This window comes from Trachymyrmex septentrionalis, unplaced genomic scaffold (assembly GCF_001594115.1).
Source record: "Trachymyrmex septentrionalis isolate Tsep2-gDNA-1 unplaced genomic scaffold, Tsep1.0 scaffold101, whole genome shotgun sequence".
Lineage (NCBI taxonomy): Eukaryota > Metazoa > Arthropoda > Insecta > Hymenoptera > Formicidae > Trachymyrmex > Trachymyrmex septentrionalis.
Window position 1 is genome coordinate 1,502,491 of NW_017304136.1, and position 10,118 is coordinate 1,512,608.

Consider the following 10,118-nt stretch of genomic DNA (forward strand, 5'->3'; position numbering starts at 1 on the left):
TAATATGTATAAACAGCTTTCTTTTGCAATAAAACTATAATTTCAAAAAAATGTATACACAAAAAATTTCGATGGTAATCAACGAATGGATCTTTAAGCACGTGTGATTGTTTAACTTGGTTACCTCATTAATCGTATTGTTTACACTGTTATTCATGTTTACAGTACTTGTACATACTGCGTACATCATAAAATATTTAAAAGTAATGTGAATAAAAATAAAATGAAATAACATCTGAAGATAAGAAATCGAAATAATATTATATTATATAACAAAAGAATAAAAATCAGAAGATAAAAATCAAGAATTTTACCTATGTACTCTCTTATAGGATACTAGATAAAATTGGATCTTTTAAAATTCAATTTTTTTACACTTAATGACCCAATAAAATAAAATAAAATTCCGTCAAATTTCTTCGTAGAAAAAAAAAAGATCCTTTGCAATAATTAGTTAGTAAAATCGCAGGGAGAAATGAGAAAACGAGTCATCACTGATACCATTGCCTCCTCCATGGCCTCCTTTCGCCCCACTATGGACACAAGATCCATTCCCTCTATCAGAATCGCTCTTGTGGGGAACGGACGAACAGGCGCCGTCATTCTAGCCAGTCGCGATACAAAGTTCATAGAGACAGCTCGTAATTCATATATTTATCAGGAATTAAAAACTCCGCTTCCTAGTCGAGCTAAGCTAGTCTCTAAGCTGACATCGACGAGGTTGAACATAGATAGAAGAAAAAAGATCGACGTGCGTTCGATTTACGTTTTTTCTCCTATCGTTGGTCGTTCATATCAGCAACCACGAAGCTGCTCGAGGGCTCCACTACCGAGTGTGAGGTTGGGAGGGCCATGAAGACGTCCACGTTATGCAGTGACTTGATCAAGCAGGAGGTGAGCGAGTGGTCGAATAGTGAATGATTAGAAGAAGCTTAAAGGGCAAAATGTGTATCCGTGTCTCTGTGTATGTCTGTTTGTGTGACATCATGTACACTTGGACTAGAAGACGTTTGAGGAAAGCTCGATAAAGCTCGGTATTTATTTAATATTTCCTATAATTTCTATAACATTTAAATCAGACTAGTTTAAAATTCTCTATCATGTAGTTCTTCGAGTTGCCTGCATTTGGAATATATTGAGAAGATCAGGGGTATAGAAAACAAGCTTGCATGAAAGATTGACTGTAAAATTGGAGCCAAGGTTAGAAAGCAAGGTCGGAGAGAACATTAAAAGATGGCGAAAAGAGAGAAAAAGAGGAAAAGGTTCATGATTATTTAAAGACTATATAATTTTTTAATTATTATCAAAAGTATAAGAGGCAAGAGCTCAAAAGATAGATTAGAGGAATGGGTCACTGGACCTGAATAATAGGATGTAAAAAATTAAAAAATCTTAAAGGAAAAAATGTTTAAAATTTGAAATATAGTGATGGATTAATAATAAAATAATTCTCGTTTTTACGTCAAAGAAATTGTAATTAAAAGTAATAATAAAATGCATAAAATTATTAGAAGTATTTGAATATTAAGTAGAAATGAATATTTAAAGTCACCGGTCGAAAATGTATGGAAACAGGATAAAAGAAATATCTATATGATTAATAAATCGATTTTTTTTTGTTTTAATTTTAATTGCATGGTTTATAAAGTGTTACAAACGATATTAATATAAACAAGATAAGCAAATAGATTAAAAAATTAAATTAAATATTGGATTAAAAATAAAAAAAAATGTAATACAGAGAAAAAAATTTGATAGAGTACGAATTCTAAAAAAAAAAGTTATAAAAAATTCAAATAATGAGAGATCGAACGATAATCGATGATAACAATTTTATAATTTTATCGTTGAAAAATTTTATAGAAAAATTTGATAAAGGCTTCTTAGAATTAAACTCTTTCTTATATTTTGGAAAAAGTCAAACAAACAAATATTTCATCATAAATAACTAGAGAAATAAAACCAAGAATAAAACTTAATTGAGGCAATTAAAAGTTGAGTAACATCAAGTGAGCTCCGCAATGTTAGAAGAATATAACTTGAGAATTTTCCATTTCTTTTCTAGAAATATTGTAACGCAATCATTTTATTATATTTCATAATTTTTTCCAAAAGCAGAAATAATTGTAAAAATTGTAAAAAAAAAGAAAAATAAATATAAGAAATAATAAAAGTTTCAAGAAAAGTTTATCAAATGACAATTATAATCACATATGCGCGAAAGGATGCTGTGTGATAGAATTGATCTCGCATAAGAAACGCACATTTCTCCTAAGTAAATGTCAACAATGACGATGTCAACAGTATAATAACGGAATCATTTAATCATATTTGCTGAGAATCGTTTTGAATCTTATACTGTTAACGTTTGCGAATAATAAAGGAAATCGACAGAATTTAGTGTGTTGCTATTGTAATAAAAACGCAGTAAAAAAAAAACAGAATTCTATTAATGGGAAGAATGAAGATAATAATTCGATATTACCTATAAATTATCCGACAAATGATCTAATTAAACTAGATAGTGTATAACTTGCTTGAAAGGTGATGCTAAAAATAAAAATTAACTGACATTTGCTTTTTTATTTAATTAACACACAACGCGGTATAAATACATAAATTAATAAGTTAATTACATAATACGTACATTATCAAGTGGAAAGTAGATGATAGAATCAGGTTAGATAAGCAGGAAGATAAGAAATGGAATGCAGTTAAGGGTTTAACGTATAGCTGCGTGTATTAGTACAGTGCCCGACGAGTTTGCAGTCACAAGGCACTTCAACAAAGCGCGGTTCATTTGTTTTCTTCGTTTTTTTGCGAGCAGCTTTGAAAGTAGTTGAATCATGCAATTAACTACGTAAACGAGACCACAAATGTAAATGAGAATATAAATAAGTATTATCAAGAGAAATCTCTGACCGTTGAACGCAGATGCCATATATCATTACCGTTGGATATCGTTGAGACATACGATGTACTTTATCCTTTAAGATGTATCTTCGACTATACTTAATTTTATGCTATATAATTAAATTTTATAATAATAAATAGATAATACATATATCTAATATATACTTTCTTGTTAATTTACAAATATATGTAAATATATATTTATAAATTAATAAAATATGTAACAGATATATCTATATATTATTTATTATTATGAAATTTATAAATATATATTCATACGTATTTATATTCTGTTTATTACAAATTGTCAAACAATTTATACATTTTGCACGTAGGTGGACTCAAGTTTTGCAATTATAGATTTTATTTCTGTTCGAAATTTATCACATATCGTTATAAATAAACTAAGAATAAAAAAATTATGTATCCAAATTTGTAATACGTCCTGTCACGTGCATTAACTCACGTACTTTTGCATACGCTGCGTGTATATTTTACTATTATTCATTCATGATGGATTCTATTGGTCAGCGGGCGGGTGTGTCAGTGACGTCATAAATCGATGTTTCATTACGCTCTCGGTGGGAGAAAGAACGTATCAAATTGGCGGGAAATATGATATCGTTTCAAGTATCCTGCTTCCATTTAATTAAAAATATTTTCTCTTTTTAACTGTTAAATATACTGAATTACAATTGAATTGATATTATTAAATCTGAGTAAACATTACTTTTATTTTTATCTTTCTATCTATTTTTTAATGTTTGCTTTACGACATATGCCTAAATGCATATGCTTTCGTGTTTGCAGAATCTGTTCATGTTAGCTGCGTTATATTAAAATTTTCCACTTAAGATCAAGTTTTATTTTTTTTTTCTTTTTATCTTTCGCTTCGAAGAGAGACTTAAATTTAAAATTTGAAATCTTCAAGAAATCGTAGACTTATAAAGAAACATCATATTACTGACAAAAATGGTTTAATGTATAGAAATATATAGAAAATTTGTTCTGTTCAAGGACTGAAGAATCATCTTTTTTCCTATAAAGAGTTAATGCGTAGTTTAATAAGTATATGATAAAAAATAAGGAAAACTCGACTTGAAATTTCGCTTAGAATTCATGTAGGAAGTACAATTTGGGTGAGTGTTCGTGTTGAATTTCTCGCCGGGGTATGACGTCGGGGGTCAGCAATCAATAGAGAAAGGATCGATCGTCTCGCGTTCGAAATCTCTTGATGTTATATGCGCATCAGTGACAGCGAGAACGTTATGCAATACCCGTGTTCGACGGTTATGTTGCGTGATGTGCGTGGTACCTAAGGACGATTCAAGGTCACCCAATAACACCATGCGAATCGATAACGAATCTCATCGTTCGTTTCTCTGTCCGTAGATACGAGATGCCTGCAAGGACCTCGTCCTATCAGATGACCAGCTTCGGCTGGTCATGCAGAGGCTCACCGACGAAATCAAGAAGGGTCTGTCGAGAGAAACTCACGACGATGCGGTTGTCAAATGCTTCACCACTTACGTGCAAGATTTGCCGAATGGCACAGGTAAATAAGAAAGCATAGCTGCGTTCAGTATAGAAAGCAGCTTCGCAATTGTAAAATTCTTTAATCTGATTGGTCTTGTCCTTAATTCCTCATTGGATTTAAAATAATTCAAATGTATACACCAATTATATTAAAATATTTTACAACAGTCGTATATTTATATGGAATCCATATATAAAAAGATTAGAAGTCCTAGCCTGTAATTCTTAATGACTGTAATTAAAGTATTGTTGCGCAGCTTTTTTTACTATATACAAAACTTGCGCAATGTTAACTGTAACGCTATAGATACAGTCAGGCCTCTAAGACGCAGTAAGTGCTGTCCGAAAGCTTGAAATTAAAATCGAATGTAAAAATTCATCAAGCACGCATATAATTATATTTTAGTAAGATTCGTTTATGATTATTGACATCTATGCAAATTTTTAGGATATTTTTATAAGCCTGGAGAAATTATATGCTAAAGAAAAAGAAACAGATTATAGAAAGATACAAGTCATTAAACTATGCATTGTTTCTGTATCCTTAAATTCAGAAAATTACATACAGAAAATTAATTTAAGATTCATTCAGATGTATTGAAACGTGGAAAAACAAAAAAGCTCCATTTATTGCTTAGATCTTGAAAGAAAATTGCAGTTAAATCCAATTTTTTTTTACAGAAAAGGGCAACTTCCTGGCATTGGATCTGGGCGGTACGAATTTTAGAGTATTGCTAATCACATTGGACCGTCAAAATTTCGATATGAAAAGCAAGATCTATGCGATACCCCAGAGTTTAATGCTGGGAACCGGTACTCAGCTGTTCGATCACATTGCTCAGTGTTTGGCGTTATTCGTAAAGGACCTGAACTTGCAGAACGAGGTACTACCATTAGGCTTCACCTTCAGTTTTCCCCTGACCCAATACGGATTGACAGAAGGCCACCTAGTGAGGTGGACCAAGGGCTTCAATTGTAGCGGCGTAATCGGTCAAGATGTCGTTGCCCTTCTCGAAGACGCAATTAGTAGAAGAAAAGTAAGTGCGAGTTACATATGAACGAGATATTTTATATCCAGATACATATGTACTCGTATATAATGTATAATAAGATATATATTAAATTTTTCAACCTAATTCGTTATTTTATTATTTTGTTATTTTATTAATTATAATGAGACGTTTAAAAGTTAATATTCATGTTCTATAAAGATGTTATAAAAGCTTAATTTTAAAAAATCGATATAAATATAATTATTTTCCACAGGACGTTAAAATCGACGTATGTGCGATCTTAAATGACACCACCGGTACTTTAATGTCATGTGCTTGGAAAAATCGAAACTGTCGAATCGGTTTAATCGTCGGTATGTACATAACATTAATTTTTTTTAACTAAATTGAATTTTGTATGATAGATTATTACTGTAATGTATAAACATCAATTAATTTATATAAATAAATTTGAACTGGAATAAATTTGCAAACTTAAATTTTAAACCACGTAATAAAAAAAATAACATTGTCGAAGAAAATTAAGTTCTCAGCAAACTATATTATAAATTTTATTACTATTCTCAAATAAAATTATAAAATATAAATTTTGTCTTTGTAAATTTGAATACGTAAAGTATTACAATTATAGGTACTGGAAGCAATGCCTGCTACGTCGAAAAAACAAAAAACGTACAATGTGCGATTCCAGGCAACTATAGCTCAGCCAAGCCCGATATGCTCATAAACACAGAATGGGGCGCATTTGGTGAACAAGATGTGCTAGATTTTGTGATAACCGAATTTGATCGTGCCATAGATGAAAATTCTATCAATCCTAGTAAGCAGCTGTTTGAGAAAATGATCTCGGGCATGTATATGGGTGAACTAGCAAGGCTGGTCCTTGAGAAGTTGGTGAACGCTGGCCTTCTCTTCGGTGGTAAATGTCCCAACGATCTCAGAAAACGCGGTAAATTTTTCACGAAATACGTCTCCGAGATCGAAAAGTAAGTATCAATTGATATTAATTGCATATTATAATTAAAGATTTCTCCAGATTTACTATAAGCGCTAATTTTTGGATTACGTGATGGATTACGTGATGGAGACTTTTCTAATCTTTCCTTTATCTAGAAAAATTAATTGAAAGCATTACTTATCGACGACTAAGAATTATAAAATATAGACTAAAATTATTCGTTTCATGTGATTAATTAAGGATTAAGCTATGAAAAATCCAGGAGTTAATTAAAAATACATTTGCGTGTTTCAGCGATCCTAAAGGTAGATATACGAATTGCCGGGATGTATTAGCCGAGCTAGGAATGCGGAATGTGAGTGATCAAGATTGTGAAAATGTGAGATATGTGTGTTCGGTGGTATCGAGGAGAGCTGCGCATCTGGTGAGCGCGGGAATAGCAGCATTGCTAAACAAAATAGGGGAGAATAATGTCACAGTGGGCGTTGATGGATCGGTATACCGATTCCATCCACACTTCCACGATCTCATGACAGCGAAAATCAGCGAACTTCAGAATTATAAGGTAAGAATAATGGAATAGAAAATGAAGAAACTATTACGAGTATAATAAAAATAGGGCTATGAACTAAGCAAGGTCTTAATGCTAAGTTATTAAAAAACAAACAGTTTATTGTAACAAACATTTCGATTTCTAATTGGGTCATTCTCAATGTTAACCCCTTGACACAATATAAAACTCAACTACTCATTTAAATAACAATCTTGAACAAAACATGTAACATGATTTAGCTAGAAATTATAATAATATATTATATAAATTTCAACACATGTACCCTTATCGTTGTAGATGGTTGTGAGAATTGCTCAATATAAAAACGTGAAAATTTGTATTATATTAATTTTATAAATTATTTAAATCTTAGTTCTTATATTATTTTTATTACGAGTATATTTTTAATCTTACAAAAATGCATTTGTTCCAAAGTAAAAAATTAAGTAAAATTGAAACTGAAGATTTTTATTTAAAAACTACTCTCTCTAGAATATGTAATGAACGGAAATTACGTTTATTCAAAGAAACAAATTCTTTTGGATGAGAATATGAAACAACGCTATATTATAACGAACAAAATAATTTTTATTCCCGGATTTTTTCACTAATTTCTTTATTGCAGTTTGACTTGATGCTCTCGGAGGACGGTAGCGGTCGCGGCGCTGCTCTAGTCGCTGCAGTGGCGTCGCAGAGCCGGTGAAGACGTGGTAGTCGGTAGCGAGTTAGCTGCAATTCAATTACGTGTAATATAAAATCGAACGACGGTATGAGAGAGCTGACTAGAGTGAACGAGTGAACGAGTGAAAGCGATCGAATATGGAAAAGAAATATGGAATCTTTTTTTCTTTTGTTCGTTTCAGCTGCACTTTTTACACCCTCTGTCTTCTTCCTTCTTTTAAAACCGTTTTAGATCATTCTTTAGGCTTCTTCGAAACCTGGATAGATTGTCAGTTAGCAAAAAGGATCCATATAAGATGTAATCAAATATCGAAAATTAGATTACGAATTCGTTTTTGATAAAAGAAAAAAAAAGATATTGAAATAACATGCACTAACATGCGTGTTACCTGCCTTGTTTTGAAAATTTGTAAAACGATGTAAGAGAGTGCAGTTTAAAAGAAATGAATGGAATTCAAAAAAATTGCGCGATAAATATTTCTTGTACATAGAGCACAAAAACAGTAACTTACAATTAGCGGATTAGAAGACGGTGACTACTTAGTTAATGTTCTTGCCAGAAAACTAAGAACATCCTTCCTGCGGCGATCTAGTACGACGATCGCTATTTAGCGTGATTCGCATATCCACTCGTTAGCGTAAATGGTTAATCTCGCGATTCTGCGAGGAAAAATTAGCGAGAGAGAGTTAAATATATTTGAATAAAATGAGTAAATTGCCGCGCGGATATAGTAAACCGGTAAGAAGACATACCAAGTGGCCGTGTCAATTGTTGATTGTTAATAAAAATATTGATGAGTGTAAACAAATTAAATCGAGGATAAATAGATCATAGCGATTGTCAGAACAAAGATTGATTCGAGAATAAACACAGTTTTTCATCGATATTTAAGTACTATTTCAGTTAATCCTTTCATTTTATTACATCCCCAAATCATCGAATATTATTTAAGTTTTAAATTTTCCATTAATTTAAAAATGATTGCTACTTAAGGAAAATATATCTTGAGCTACCTTTATGGTTAGTAGTTGATAATAATTTTTGATAAAAATATTTCATAAGGATTTCATAAGGAAAAAAAAAAAAATTAAATCGCGACATAATTATTTTCAATTAATTTTAAATAAATTTAAATGGGATTTTATCTTCTCTCAAGTTTAGCCGGATACATAGAATTGGAAACCTTACTATCGGGAAGTCTTAATCCTGAATTATCTTTAAAAAAATTTATTTTTTTAAAAATAAATTTTCAAAAATTGAATTTATTCGATTTTATGTTAGCAACTTTTATTTAGTTACCTTGTATATATTGATAATGATATTATTAAGTTATTAGATATCTCTGACGATTGCATGGAAGATAAAACATTCGGGGAATTTTATCAGCTTTATTAATCGAGTATATATCCTTATCATTATCGCGATAAGGCCTAATGAGATAAATGATAAGGCTCGCGAAGTTTAGTTGGTTTTTTAGTGCGCTTGTTTTCGACAACACCGTGTACATTTCGGAATTTTGAAATCTAAAAATTACACAATTCTCCTTACAAATTTCGCGAATTTTTTTCCGTCGCTATGCTACGACGATTACGAGCACTTAAGTCGGTGAGTACTCATACCGGAGTATAATTAAATCAACAGTTAATAAAGTGATACAAAAATAAAGTAATGCGAATTAAAGTGCAAATAATTTTCTTGCTTAATATTTTATATCCTCGGTTTTAATTAAGATAAAATTGTATTAATTAATGGATTTAAAAGTAGTGCTACTATAAGTACAAAGATTATTCCATTATTCGTAAGATTACATAGAACAGAAGTTTTTAGAGAGGACATTTGAAAAATATTTTCCTTTTCTGAAAAGAAAAATGATAAGAAATAAAATGTAAAATATGTGTACGAGTATACAACGATATTTTAAGAGAACTATTTCTCTTTACTGCCGTCATTGGAAAATTATTTATGGAAAAGCGAAAGAGAGAGAAAAAGCGAGTGATAGCGAGAGTGAGTGAGCAAATACATCATCGTTCCCCAAGCGATGACTTTTTTTACATGTAGAATGTTATTAATATTGTTATGTACACGTTGCTGTTGAGAATAAATAATCATGCAAATAAAGAGATATTTCTTTTCATTGCTATTTAATTACTGCGTAAAACAGTGAAATACAAAGTTACGTTTCGAAAAAATTAATTGCATAAACGCAAAGATATTTTCTCAGAAGATGGATCATCCTAGACAATACGCAATGTTTAAATTACCTAAAAGATACATTTTATGTTTTTTAAATACCTTATATTGGCTTTCTACAATAAGCCATTACCTAAGCCTTAAGTTGTAAGAAATTGACCAATAAGGCCGAAAATTAATTTAATAGTTGATTCTTATATTTAAGATCATCTCTCTCTTGAGTACAGTTTTAAGATATCATGAATCAATATGATATTCATAGTTTGTTCTCAC

The 10,118-nt window shown here is 31.0% G+C and overlaps 1 protein-coding gene across 6 annotated transcripts in view; it reads left to right on the plus strand.

Annotated features, from left to right (window-relative positions):
• LOC108756400 (hexokinase type 2) overlaps nucleotides 1–8,740 on the plus strand; it is a 17,929-nt gene extending 9,189 nt beyond the window's left edge. For 2 of the 6 annotated variants that reach the window (XM_018500167.1, XM_018500177.1), the window contains 6 exons: nucleotides 4,306–4,468; nucleotides 5,131–5,486; nucleotides 5,716–5,815; nucleotides 6,094–6,448; nucleotides 6,715–6,985; nucleotides 7,599–8,711. In XM_018500167.1, the coding sequence (XP_018355669.1) occupies nucleotides 4,306–4,468; nucleotides 5,131–5,486; nucleotides 5,716–5,815; nucleotides 6,094–6,448; nucleotides 6,715–6,985; nucleotides 7,599–7,676 (1,323 nt within the window). In that variant the 3' untranslated portion in view covers nucleotides 7,677–8,711. Of the gene's footprint in view, nucleotides 1–441; nucleotides 730–762; nucleotides 895–4,305; nucleotides 4,469–5,130; nucleotides 5,487–5,715; nucleotides 5,816–6,093; nucleotides 6,449–6,714; nucleotides 6,986–7,598 lie in introns of those variants that run through there. The other 4 variants (XM_018500212.1, XM_018500193.1, XM_018500185.1 and 1 more) reach the window with 4 other exon arrangements.
• The last annotated feature ends 1,378 nt before the right edge of the window (nucleotides 8,741–10,118 follow it).